General features: G+C 40.7%; 1 protein-coding gene across 1 annotated transcript in view; it reads left to right on the top strand.

The window, feature by feature from the left end:
• The window catches only part of NPSR1 (neuropeptide S receptor 1), a 54,603-nt gene extending 53,564 nt beyond the window's left edge, over nt 1-1,039 (top strand). Inside the window, exons 8-9 of the mRNA XM_005519166.1 lie at nt 639-819; nt 946-1,039. Of these exons, the coding sequence (XP_005519223.1) occupies nt 639-819; nt 946-1,039 (275 nt within the window). The remainder of the gene's footprint in view (nt 1-638; nt 820-945) is intronic.
• Nucleotides 1,040-14,344: the final 13,305 nt, after the last annotated feature.

The raw sequence follows: 14,344 nt of genomic DNA, 5'->3' as shown, positions 1-14,344 counted from the left end.
AAGCTGAGGCTATGAGCAGTACGGCCCTCTCTTCCCTTCCTCAAATTCATCTCTCAAATACAGGAAATTAGGAGAAGCTCCCTCCACACTCCATGTACACAGCACCTCCAGCCAGCATGCCAAATGACACGTTGGCTTACCATAATGCAGTGTGAAAGAGTGTCATTCCTTGCTCCTGGGTGTCTGAAAACCTTATTTTACTAGGTGGCTGTGACAGGCAGTGCTGTCACGGAGCAGCACTTTGGCTGTGTGTACATTTAGATTGGCTGCTCACTCCAGGGACCATTAAAAGAGCACTTCACTATAACTGATGATGCTTTAACTGGCTACCTATTTACCCTTTATGCGTTGTGTAGTGTTCAGAAGTGTCTCAATATGTCTACAGGGAGCACTCTAAACACTTAGAGAAACACACATAATATATTTTATAGGCATTAAAATAAAAATAAAGACAAACAAAAGCACAATCTAATAACTATTCTCTTAAATAAGATCCTGAATGGGGAGAGGATTTTTTTTTTTTTTTTGCATGAACAGATATTGTCTGTTATGAGAGTCGCTCCATGAGTGTGTAATTGCCTCCCTAAATTGCTAAACTATCCAATGTCCAGCTCTTCCTCTCTCTGTCTCTTCTGCAGCATTTATTCTCTGCTGGAGCCCTTACTTTCTTTTTGATATCCTGGACAACTTCAACATACTCCCTGAGACCAAAGAGCGCTTCTACGCATCTGTGATTATTCAGAACCTGCCAGCCTTGAACAGTGCCGTCAACCCCCTCATCTACTGCTTCTTCAGCAACAGCCTCTGCCCCCCTTCTGAGTATTGCTCCTTTACTGTCACTCTGCCTACCCTAAGAGGGGAGGGAACACATAAACACAGTCCCCCAAACTGATTGACTATTTTTGACTCCTTTAATTCTGACCAGTCTTTATTTTTTTTTTGTAGGGAAAGAAGAACTCAAAGGCTGGGGGGGACTTTCCGCGAAAGGAGCGACGGAGGGCAGGAGATGCAGGTCCTGTCGAAACCAGAATGCATCTAGCACAGACAGTGTTCTGCAAAGCCACACTGGCACCTGTACAGAGGAAAACAGAGGTCCCCCACAGCTCCCATGCACCGTGAAGCAGATGGACACTGATTGGCAAGAGCCCTCACCTTGTGCTCTTGTGCACCTCATGGCACGTATATTTTGGGTGGGTACTGCAGGTTCATTGATTGCACACTGCCAGTGGCAAGCTCAGTATGAGGGGTTTGCATGCCCCTGTTGTGAGGCTTCATCTTGACCCTCTGTTTACAGCAAGCTGCAATCTATGTGCTTCAAACAGAAAAAATAATTGTAAATGCTGTCTAGTCAGAGTCTTCTTTATTTTTCAGGAGTCACTAAAAGCCATCTACTGCACCATCTGGCTCTTATAACTGATAGAGTGTTTACAAGCAATTACAGAGCAAGGACCCCAGTTAAAATGAAAACATGGGCACTTTTCCAATGAGAAAACACCATTGTCACTCTATGTAACTATACAGAACCACTTAACAAAGTCGTAGCCAGAAAGAGGGGAATGAAGAGCTGGGATACTGCCTGCCACATCACGTGGCCCGGCTTCTCAGCTCACACCAGTGGCACAGCCCCTGTACCTCTTCCTCCCCTTCCAGAGTGGTATTTCCCTGCTGTTCTACCTTGGCACATCAGTGGCACCCCAGGGTCCCAGCAGGACTCACACATGACACATCTGACAGTTATTTATTTCTGGGCTACTAGCAAATGGTTCACCAGTCGTTCCCCCGCCAACCCCATAGCTTATCCCATGTGCAGATCCTTTCACACTTCTGTGGCAAAGGCCCTGAGCTGCCTTTTCAGGATTCTAAGGGGAGCTGCCATGCAGGGCACTTAGCCAGTGCAGATTTATCTCACCACCCACACGACAGCATTTCCCTATCCCATACCCCCTGTAAATCATCCCTGTCACTTAAATCATGCAGGGAACCACACACATCTTTGAACCAACTCAGAGCTGGAAAAAGACCCAAACAAAACCACAAAGCTCAAATTACATTTAGAAAAAATAATCTGTTGAAGGTCCAGTCTTGTGAACTCATTGTAGGTTTCACAGAGGAGCAATGGTCAGGCCAAATTTTGCTTCTGAGTGCCTGGGCATCCCCTTCCCCAGCCCTCTGGGCATCTTCCCACCGCACTGTTCTCAAATGTAAGGAAAAATTTCTCATGCAGGTGGAGGGTGATATTAACTTCAATGTTCATTTTACTACAAGGCAGCTTGAAGTGTTTGTATTAAAAATGTACTATAACCAGCTGTATGGAAACTGAGTTTGTTTCCTCTCAGTGAAAAAATTATTCTTACTTGAGCAGACTTGGTTTAAAAAGGCGTTTTTATTATTATGATCTTTTGTGATGAGTTTGTTCCCTGTAAAGCAAGAACCGAATAAAATTTATTTATAATTGCCTATATTACAAAAATACATTTTCCTAAGTAGGAGATATATAAAGTCATGGGGCTTTATGTTCTCAGGAAAATAAATAAGGTATCTCTTTTTATTACCATGAAGTTCTGTTATTTAGACTATGTCTAAATATTGCTGCTGCTTAATTAAAACTATGAATCTGCAGCAGCCTTTACAGCAGTGACCTTGGATAGGCTGTATATAAGAATCAGACAATATTTTTTTTTCCCATGGGCATGTAATAATTTTCCTAAAACTGGACTGCTTTTTTTAAGCTTCATAGATTGTAGGTTTTAGCTTTTTCATCTGATAAATGTACACTCGTTACCTACTTTTGAACAATTAATGGAGTTTTTAGGTTTAATACCTGGAAATCAGATAACATTTCTGAGCAGTACTTTGATTTGCAAATTTAGTATGACTCAATCCCACTAAAATTTACATAATATTCACTGGGGTCACCACATGAATTATCCCATCCATCTAAATTAAGCATATGCATGAGATAATGTAGGACTCTGGGCTGAAATAAAGTAATCCTCCATTTATTTTCAAAGAAACAGCTTTTTCTTTCATTCATTATCATACTATGTACCTTTTACAAGTTCTCCTTATCATTTTTCCTCTGGACATGATTGTGATGCCTTTCCTCATATGAGAATCCTTCAGATTAAATGGCCTCACACTGTTTTTGTCTGCATCTTTTCCAAGTTCTTAAATATAGGAATAAATAATTCATCTTATTTTCTATGCTGCTTTCTTACTGTGCAAGAGATGGCATTTTACTACCTTTTTTTATTCTCCACATCTTCTATTGTAAAGCTGAGTTTGTCCAATAGTCTGGAAAACACTTGCACAGTCTTCCTTTTTCTCTGGGGAGAGAGATTTAGGGAATTTCATCTGTCTCCAGTAGGTTTCTTATTCCTTGTCTGCAACTCACTCTATATCTGTTGACTGTTTAGTTGCTTAATGGTGCCAAAGTTGTTCTGACAGACCCCACACTTAGGAGGGGGCAGCAAGAGTCACTGTTAAGGTTGATTGCCCAGAGAGGGGGCTGAGCACGACAAGAAGAGGGCACCCAGCTGGCTTGTCCATGACAGCCCAGGAGGAGCTCTGTTTTTCAACAGCTTTAACATTTCAAGAGGCATCTGTGAGATTCTTCTGACATTCCCAGAGTGAACAGAAATATTCATATGCATGACTGCTAGGACATAAAGCCTTGTATGATGATAAAGTCCTATTTGACTGTAGATTCCTGAGAAGCATGAAAAATCTGATACTCATTCCTCATTCCTCAGTCACGTCAAACAGCATAGGACTAGGATACTTTCTAAACTAACACTAATCCAAGAAAACATGTATGCTTTCTGTGCAAGTTTCAAATAAAATCGGAGTGAAAAAGCTATTTAATTCTCTTTTGGATTTTTTTGATGTAATTTAAAGTTCAGTTCTCTTAGACCAGATTTCTGTATCTTGCTAAAAGTGCAAAGCAGTATTTTGTCTTTCAGCTTGCTTTTGCCTCTCAAAATTTCTGTCTCCTCTTTTTGTTTTTAATTTGAAAAAACTAATGCAGGGCAGAAAAATTCAACATTGCCCATTGTGACCATTGAAGACCCAAAGCAAACCTCTACCTAGAAACATGTTTCACCCTTCTGCACACTGCCAGCCCACTGCTTAGAAGTGCAGACATTATCAGTCCAAGAAAAGAAAAATGTAGCCACTACTTTGCTGTTTATAGGTTTGGGGCTTTTTCTGAAAGATATTTTTCATGGAAAAATAATTACAGCTTTTGAGATGACACAGGATGATTTGAATTCCACAGAGTAACAAAAAAATAAAAGATTATTCTTAGACATCTCCAGTTTTTGCAAGGCATTGTCGCTCTATTAGGAACGGCTGGGTAGAGACGACACAGACTCTCATGGAGTCAGAACAGGAGAATTCTTCTAGTTTATTGCTTTAGGCTTGTTTTATAGACTAGTTCGTGGAAAGTACAGAAAGGAAACTCTTATTGGTTAGTTAACTGCTACATCACCATCATTGGCCAGTGGTGTACACCACCTCCTGACTTTCTCCTGCAAGGAAAACAAGAGACAGACAAACAGCACCTGGCATGGCTGTTTTCTGTTTCTGAGGATTGTTTTCAAATCCTCCCATGAATTTCTCAGGCTAGCTCTCAGGCAGGACTGAGAAGCTATGGGGCCTGCAGTTTCTGCAGGCTCCCTGCAGCTTGCTCCAGAGCTAGCATCCACAAGGCATAAATGAATGAAGGTCCATACTCTCTCTACAAGTTACCTAAGCATTTAAATATTAATTGCTTTAGTGGGAATCATGCCGTGTCTTTATAGGATTGGACTTACAAAACATGTTTTTGGAGTATTAGGTATTGCAAACGCCAGATCCCTCCTAACAGCAGTCTCTAAAGACACATAAGCAGGAGTAAAAGCAAGTCTAATACTTATTTTAGTTCAAGTCCTGACATTTGAATACCAGAAATCCTTATGTCTACTCAGATTACATATTTTCTTGACAATACAAGACGCAGGAAATCAGGAAAATCCTTTCTCAAACCATAGGGCCCTATGAAAAACAAAAGAAAAATAACCCAACTGAACACTCCACAACACTGGCAAAGAATTTCTCAGGATACGAGCACTTTGGGGTAACTGTGAGCCAAGACTACTGAGAATAGTCTCTTGGCTCTCTTTACAAGGAATATGCTCGCTGATAAGAGGCCTCAAGTTCAGCGTCCCTTCAGAAGTCCTAATTCTCTGTGCAGATATGTTTCAGACAAGAACACAGAAGGCATCACTCTATCTGCCACTTCGTTTTACTCCTCACAAGGACTGCATGTAGTTTTCAGAGACACTTGATGGAAAAAGAAAAACAAAAGAAAGAAATTGCAGAAAGTACGCTAAAAAAAAATAACTGTATACATGTATACTGTAGGCACAAGTGACTTTTGTCAAGAGAAGGATCATTCCACAAATTAAGATAAACTGGTGTAGAAGATATTTGCGTGTACCTTCCAACACAAAGCCTTGGTGCTTACAGGAGAAGAGATTTTACTTTATTTATTAACCTCTAGGATTGTGATTAGTTTGTGGAGTAAATGCAATATTTAGTGAAAGCTAAAACACGCTTCATTTTCTTTAGCAAACTAATTTATTTTACACAGTGTTTAATTTAGATAAGTATTATAGCTAGATGGCTCATTAGATAATCTTTTGTCATTTTCACTGGCATCTTATTCTGAGTATGCATAAAATATGGGGGTTGAGGGTGAGGCATACAAACATATGCATGAATTTACAAATAGACATGGCTGATTCCTCAGACTGAGTTGTTTACAGTGGTACATCACTAGAATCTTAGTTGTTGATTATGTCTCAAGCCAGGCAAATGAAAATGGGTTAAAATTCAGCAACTTTAATGAACTCAGTAAAAATTAACAGAGTCTGAGGCATCACATAGAAAGATGATCCTCAGGACCCAAATAGCAGAAATGTGGTAAGTACAACACTGTGTTAATAATCGATTACATCAATAATGAGAAATTCTGTTGTAAGCTGGGAACTCATCAGCTGGAAATGTCTGAAGAGAAGAAAGCCTTGAGCATCTTCAGCCAGAGGATGCCTGGTTACTGACACCACCATAGCCAGTGGGGTCAGGGGGCTAATACAATCTCCACAGGGATCTGGTGAAGCGTTTGTCAGAAGAGGTCTAAGTGTGTGTGTGAGTGTCACTGCTGGTCTCTGATGAGACCACTCAGTGTTAAACAAGGGAAAGAGGGAATGTGGCAAAGAACAATCTGAGCTTTTGGTTTGTTGAGGCTAGTAAAATGGAAAGCTGAAAAGAGGTATTTCTGCTGCCTGTTAAGACAATAATGTCAGTGAGAAAAGGAGGAAAAGGAAAAAAAAAACTACTTGAAAACATAAGTGTGCAACAAACCCTGCCCCCTGGAATAATCTCACTATGAATAAATTTGAGTAAATTAATCTAATAAAATGATCAGCCTAGCCAGACCTTGTTGCATGAGTTGGAAACAAACTTTTGGGTTATAAGAGAGTCCTTATAGCTTCTGCTATAGCTGTTTATTAAGATCTAAATCCACAGCAAGGCAAGGCAAGGTGTTCTCTACAAGATTTTCAAGGGGACCAGGAGTTGTGCCTCTCATTTTGGATCTTGCTAACGTCCATGCCTCTGTAATGGTGCAGTGAGGAGACTATATGAATAGTATCAAAGAGGACTTCTATTTGGAGACATAATATCCTCTTAAGTCAAGAGAGCTGGAAAAGCCAATGAACTTTCGGGCATGAGCGTGCTCTCCCCATTGCTGCCCTGCCAAGTCACATCACAGGTTTCAGGAAAGTACAAGGTAGCAGCTGGCCTTTTTGCTTGTGTTCAGGCTTTCAGGCTGAGATCAATACTGATGAGAGCAGAGTTATACAAGCAGTGCTCTTTGAAGAATAATCCTCTGTCCTCTTTGCCCAAGACACTCGCACTCTTCGGTCTCACACGACAGCCTGGTGCTGGAGCAGCAGCCCACGGCCACACTGGTGGCTTGTGGACAGCCTGGATTCACTCACCACTGTCTGGGCTCCCACTCTGCTACATTCACATGTGCTCATGGTTTTACAAAGAAGTGACTAAAAGCCTGTAATTGCGAAAGTTATGTATGGAGTGACAGCAGAACTCGGCCTCCTGGGCAGGAAAGACTAATGCCAAAGGGAAAAAATATTGTAACAGTAAATTGATAAAGTGTCCTTAACTTAAAGGATTTGGGTCCCTTAAATGCTTTACACATAAAATTAAAGATAAATCAGACTCCCTTGATCCCTTGATCATGCTAAAAGCTAAAAGGCCTTCACATAGTTTCTTAGGAGTGAAAGGAGACTTTAAACTGATCAAGTAGAAAAATATTACCAAGTCCCATTTGGACCTCATGGCCTAATCTTCTCATTGGGAGGATTAATCCAAGAGAGTTTTTAAAAAGCTACACAGGGGAAATACTGATTTGTATATATGTAATGTAGGTGGAAGAAGCATGCAAAGTATTAATATGGCACCAAAATAGCAATTTAAAGGTGACTCAGCATGATGGTGTTTATGAGATGCCGTGGGTGTCAGATAATTCACAGAGGAAAGTCAAATGTCATCAATCACTTAGCGATTCCCAGAACATCCCCCAAAGAATGGGCTGGTAATGTGGGACAAGGTGTAGGGTCATTTGGAAATAGTTATTGTCAATCAAGCTCTTGCAGTAAATTCTTATTTTTGAGAGAACTTTGATTTTTAAGTTTTCTGCACGCAGAGAACTTTTTCTGGATCAAATGGAAAAGAGAGGCACTTCAGCATTGCCATGGGCTTGGCCACAGGGTTAAGCAAAGTGCTTAAGAAAGGTCTTCATGTAGCTACTCAGATCCAAAATCCCCAGGGCTAGAAATAAACATTTCCTGATTTCCAGTCCCACATGGTGTTCAGCATCCACTCTATGGTATTGAACCCCTCAGACTCATCTCATGGCTCCCCATTCTAGGGAAAATACCCTCACAGAGGAGCACCCTGGAGATGTGTTATGATTTAAGCCCATCTGGCAACTAAACACTACACAGCGGCTTGCTCACTCCCCTGCCACTCTGCCCCAGTGGAACAAGGAGGAGAGTCAAAAAGCAAAACTTGTAGGCTAAGAACAGTTCAATAATTGAAACAATGTATATTATTATATATAATAATAATAATATTTAAATATAACAATTATAGTACTAAATTAAAAAAAGAAAGAGAGAACCAAGAAAAACAAGTATAGCACAATAGAATTGATCACATTGACATGGTGTACTCACCCATGTCAAACCCCATCCCCACAACCAGTAATCCTGTCCAGGTAACTCCCCCAGTTTAAGTACTGGGCATGACATTCTATGGTACAGAGTATCTCTTTGGGGTCAGATGCACTGACCGTGCTCCCTCCCAGCTTCTTGTGCACCTGCTCAGTGGTCAAGCATGACACACTGAGAAGTCCTTGACTCAGGGTAAGCACTGCTCATCAACAGCCAAAACATCAGTAAATTATCAACATCATTCTCATACTAAATCCAAACCACATCCCTCTACCAGCTACTTAGAAGAAATTATCTCAGGCAAAACCGGGACAAGCTGCCTCTGCTTTCACACCCCTCTGCAGCTCCTCCCCTCACTCTTAGCCTATCTTCCCTCCTACACCGAGATTTTCATGTGGCTTGGGGCTTCTTGTTGAGTCTGGAAAAATGTCTGCATTCTTATGAAAAGGGGGAAAAAAAGAGAGAAATTTCATTTAAATTAGTCTAACCTCTCCTTCAAGAGGGGGGAAATGGCTCTGCTTCAGTTTTCTTAAAGAGCATTATTTGGCCAGGAGGAATCACTGCAACGCACCATACTGCATGACTACAGCAAACGCTCACTTCAAATCCCAAAGCCGTGGGTGAGATACCTAATTAACAATACATGGAGGCAAGCTGTTGATATGGCTCACAGAGACTCAGAGAGATATCAGAAAGGGCCTGGTGGAAATTCAGCATTACACACTTCAACCTGTTTAATAGTTGGAGCCAGGTTCTCTGTTTATGTATCTCAGCAGGTCTTTATCACCTTTCATTGATGATATGGTGGGTTCATTAGATCAGGCCTACATCTGTATATCAAAGAATGCAAGTGTGAGCCATTCTGAACCATGATCAATCATCAGAAAACAAGCATAATTTTAATTTTATAATTATGAGAATAATTGCAAAAGATTAGTAGTCTAGCCAGCTGGAGACTTTGCAAAAGCCTGAAGGCAATTAAGCTGCTATATTTTGAAAGTATCTAATCAATTTAATTTCTTTTCTTAGATAAAGCAGCATGAACTTCAGTTTGCATTGTTGGAGGAGGCCTGTTGGGTGATGAATAAATATTTCTGGTAGATTAACCCAGCCCTATCACAAGTCAGGAAGATTCTTTTTATTGGTTTCAGTAGGAGTTGATCAGGGTCTGTTCAGGAAGAGCACAAGACCTGTTTAATGTGTTTACATTTACTATTTTGGGCAGGACTGAACTGATTTAACTGCCACCTCAAAACAAACTGACATTTAAAAAACAGGTTGCAGAGAGGACTTTTCAGGTCGGCCATGCAAAATGCTAGGAGAAAAATAGTGCACACTGACACAGAATTATCTAACAAAACACCTAAGAAATGGGATGGGAGGAACCACTGAAATGGTGACAGAGCGGTGAAAGAAGTAATGCTCGCTCCCTATTTCACAGGTCATTCCTAGTTCTTGAAAGAATGCCCTGATACCCTGCTGAAATTCAGTGGATTCAAATTACACTACAGACAGGAGAGACAGGAATATCACACAACACCAAATTGTCTTGAAACAACATGGATTTTATGACACTATGGGACACAAATCTTTCCAGGATTTTTGCACAAACTTCAGACATCTTCTTGACATTTTTATGGGTTTGGCAGTGGTATAACATAATTCCTGGATCACCAAGCATGCTCAGAGTCACATCTATAGGAACTAAAGGCAATCTCAGGGGAAATACAGCCCTCTCTAGTCAAGATCAGAATTCTGATGAATTCCACTCCTTCCCATGGCAGACTGGGATTAAGTAGCACAAAATCCATGCTCAATAGGTCTCAATAGAGAAAAACTCTTAAACTCAATAAAATGTGCTACCCTGCCCTCAGGCTGTGACAAAAAAAATCATAGACAGGCTTTCAAAACTGGTCTTGGAGTATTTCACAGGTGTCACTTTATTCATGGAGAGTTTGGGGATTCATTGTCAACTTCTCTTTCATCTTCTTGCTCATCTTCTCACCCTGGGGAAAACTCTGGTTTCTGTGGGGTAACTTGTACCATGCACTTTCACCTGCAGCCTGAACCCCAGTCTGCAGAGAGAAGGAATCAGACTGGAAAAAGTCCAAGAAATATTTACTCATGGTCAAAAGCTGTGTCCAAGCCTATTACTTGAGTAGGCCTTCCTATGGCACTCTTGTGCATGCATGAGGTTACAGGCAAAAAGTCAGGGGCCACAGTACCCTGGTCATTCTACTCCATATTCAGAGCCAGTTTGGATACCTCTGCATGCTGCTGCATCCAGCTGCATCCTTAGACACTGCCTCTGCCTCTATACCACCCTTCTGTCTAGGAGACAGTCATACCAACTCTGACATCTGTTTTTTCAGTAAAGTAAAAGCTTTTGAATAAAAGACTCAGCATGCCTGGTTGCTTTGCTGTTTGTTCAAGGAGAAGGTGAGCTTCAGGGTAAAAAGTGCTTGTCTCTGCCAAGACGTTCTCATTTAAGATTAACAGTATAGCAGTCTGATTTTAATATTTTTATGGTGTAATAAAAGCCTCCCACTACTCCATTTCTACTTCACAAAGCTAATATGACTCAGATAATTAACTCAAAGACAAATGATTATCAAGCTACAGGACATTCACCAGTGGAGTCATTAAACCATTTAAACACAGAACCACTGCTCTATTGACTGACAATCTTTATATGATTAGCTGTATTCATTTCATGATCTTTCCAGCCAGCAGCACAAAATACAACTGCAGTTTTCCAGTTTTCCTCTTCTGAATTGCTACATTAGCTGCCTCTGAAGTTTGAATCACAAGGATTTGTGAAGCTTCTGCTGTTATCTATTAAAGTGATTTATGGTTCATACTATTTCAGGTGGTATACCTGCAAGCAGAGACAGAAGTGGCACTTCTGCTCTAAAGCTGCTTTTAAGTTCTTTAAAGCATTGCTGAAAGCAGACAAGAGAAAAAAAAAATAAAAAAAAGAAGGCTTTTCAAGTAGAGTGACTATCAGGAAAGTTTGTTTACTACAACACACAGCTACAATCAGACAACTGCAGCATGACATTTTGGCATACCAAACCCCCCCATTTAGGGCTTTCTCCTGCCACCCCATTGCAGCTTCATAAATCCCTTACAGTGCATCAGAAATGTGCTGAAATCCAGAGCAATCCCCACACAATCCCTAACTGCAGGGGTCTCCTTTTCATTTCATCCTCCAGCTCCACTTGCTACAGAAAGGGGACAGAAGGAAATGTGGGGGACAGGCAGAGCTGGCTGCAGGTGCCCTCTGCCAGGAATGTGCAGGCAAAGAGGGCATTGAGGAATTACCTTCCACTGAAGGTTCTTTCCCCAGGGCTCTTGCAATTGCTTTGCCACTAAGCATTACACAATCTGAACCCTGTAGGCAGATCAAAAAAGAAAGTAAAGAAATATCACATTGACCTGATTCACTATACTTATCAGTGATTTGTAAACATAAAGGAAATCCCTTCTGCTAAGCTATGCAGATGTCAAACAGATAAACAGTGATGGGGGCTGAGTGTTCACAAAAGCAGGACAAGGACATTCAGTAAATTAGCCCTATACAAAAAAAGGTGTATGAGTACAATCTAGCACCAAACTATGCATCAAGGGGAAAAGAATGTCCCCTCTATCTAGAGAAAGTGGTGCTGTGCATGCAAAGCCCAAGACTAGAAAGGCACTAGAGATGATAACAATAATGAACAATAAAGCATAAGCTCCAGTGTTATCAGGGGATCAAAGGAGATCAAGGAAAAGAAAAAAGAGGTCATTCAATACACTTCCACACACAATGGGAAGGACAGACATAAAAATCACACCTTTTTCAAAAAGCTTTTACAGATTTTGGGTGTTTTTAACTAGTGGAGGGAATGAGCATAAGGAAGAAATGCTGGATTCCTCATCTCGGTTGTTTTCTTATCAAAACTGAAGAGCTTCTCTTTTGTAAGCACAGTTCAGCAAGCCTTCTTCAGTTTCTGGTATTTGAAAAGCAGAGTTATATTCTGCATGGCAATACCTCATGCCTTCTGGCAATAGTTAGAGAAGTAATGGGTAATGAAAGAAACAAAGGTAAAATTGTACAGATTCTAACATGATTTTTGCATCCTTGGTTTGGGATAGAAACAAAATAATGATAAATAATGTAGAATCAAAGTCAGTCAAGTGCTCAAGTATCTTCTAGGACGTGTTGAAGAGGCAGAGGGAAACCAGTGGCTGGGCAAAGTCTGGGTAAAGAAAACTCCTGACCTCATCCCAGCAGGACACAGAGTAAGCACAGCATTTTAACAGAAGGGATGAACAAGACCATGGGTGGATAGCAGGAGGAAACTCACAGGATTATGAAGATTTCCTGTTCCTATTGTCATCAATGGAAATTCTACCATTGAAATCAAAAGGAACACACAAATATTGTTTAGTTTGTCTGGGAGAAAGCCAGAATTTGGACAACATCAGCAGTGTTGGGACAGTTACCTTATGAGAATAGGAATAAGATACAAAAAAGAGATATAAAGAACAGACTGTGAAACCAGGTGCCTGAATAAATGATGCTCTTCTTAGCACTAAATTGGTGTTTAGATGTCACATTCCAGTTTTCGGAGATTTGGTGACACTCCTATCTATTTTGTCCCATGACCAAGGATCAAAGAGAACTGGATTCAATGAGAAAGGCAATTACACTTGTAAGCAATCACTACAAATGCATTATCGTAATTAGCACATCAGTATCTGGAATTCATCACTCCTCTCTAACACTTAATCAGTTTAAATCTTTGTAAACTCTTAAATGCTTGACTGAAATGAGCAGCACCTGCAGTTACTGTAGCTCTGGGTGGATTTCAGATTAAAAATATCATGATTGCTAACTTTGGAAGTAAAAAATATCACAGAAAAGTGGTGAAATACCACTCCCTGTACCATTAATCTGTGAATGAGTGCCCTGTCATACATTGCTTTTGAGTCTGCCTCCTTTTTCCTTTTCAGATAAACCCAGCCAAGATCACAGTACTGGTAAAATGGGGGGATGGTTTCTAAAGTTGGGGAAATGGTTTCTAACCCCTTTGAGGATGTCAGTTCCTCTTTTTCTCTACTAGCAACTATTCTGGCTTGATGTAAATATTTGCATGTGGTACTTTGCATGTAGCAAGTAGGAAAAGAGTGATTTTATATTTTCACGGTGCTGCACAATGATATTACCAATTGCAATTTTAATCTGCAATATGGGCTGCTTTTGGCTTTACAGCTGAGTCACTGTGACTGCTTGGATCTGCTTTTGTAATTTTGAGAAGGATTTATTTTTAAGAAGAAATAGAAGTGCAGGGAGGGAGGAAAGGACTAAACTGGCTCATTGGTGCTTGGCAAACACCTGAGTCTTTTTCTCTTGAATGGAGGATTAGTGGGCATTAATCCTTCCTGAAGGCAGTGTATTCAGCTGATACCCATGGGGAGTGTGGTCCACTGTGACTATTGAGATGTACTGCCTCAGAAAAACTTGACAACTGGCCTTGTCTAAGTGCCAGGATGCCTGGAGCCAAGCAGCAATGGTCCAGGCATTGCCTTGAGGGAACCCTGGCACCTAGACCAACAAGGAAAAATCTATTCCCTCCATGGCTCCAGCAGCAATACTGGGGCTCCAGTGTGCTTGAGTTATCCTCAAAAGACAGACTCTCTTTGGAAGGATGTGTATATCTGTCTGCATCTCATGTGTGGGAGTGCAAGCAGAGGGCCAACAAGCACCAGGCAAGGCTGGTAAGGATCTTCACAAGAGTTAACCTATATTAATATTCCATTCAATTTTCATCTCAGTTTTTTTAAGGTCTGAAATTTGAATCACACAAACTGAAGTCAAAGTTGTATTTTCAACAAAATACAGAACTAAGCCTGTTTTCATTTTTTCTAGTTGGAACAGGGAAGCAATATTGTGAATGTGCAGATTTTTTTTTTAAATAGTCTCTCTGTGTTCAAACTACATCCAGGTTTAGTTTAAATATATTGCTCCCTCTTCACCTTCAAGCTCAGATGGTGGTATTTTT

Source organism: Pseudopodoces humilis, chromosome 1 (genome assembly GCF_049639895.1).
Source record: "Pseudopodoces humilis isolate 2021_Gansu_Grassland_sample_001 chromosome 1, ASM4963989v1, whole genome shotgun sequence".
Lineage (NCBI taxonomy): Eukaryota > Metazoa > Chordata > Aves > Passeriformes > Paridae > Pseudopodoces > Pseudopodoces humilis.
The sequence above is the reverse complement of the archived record's forward strand: the minus strand, read 5'-3'. Positions and strand labels throughout refer to the sequence as shown.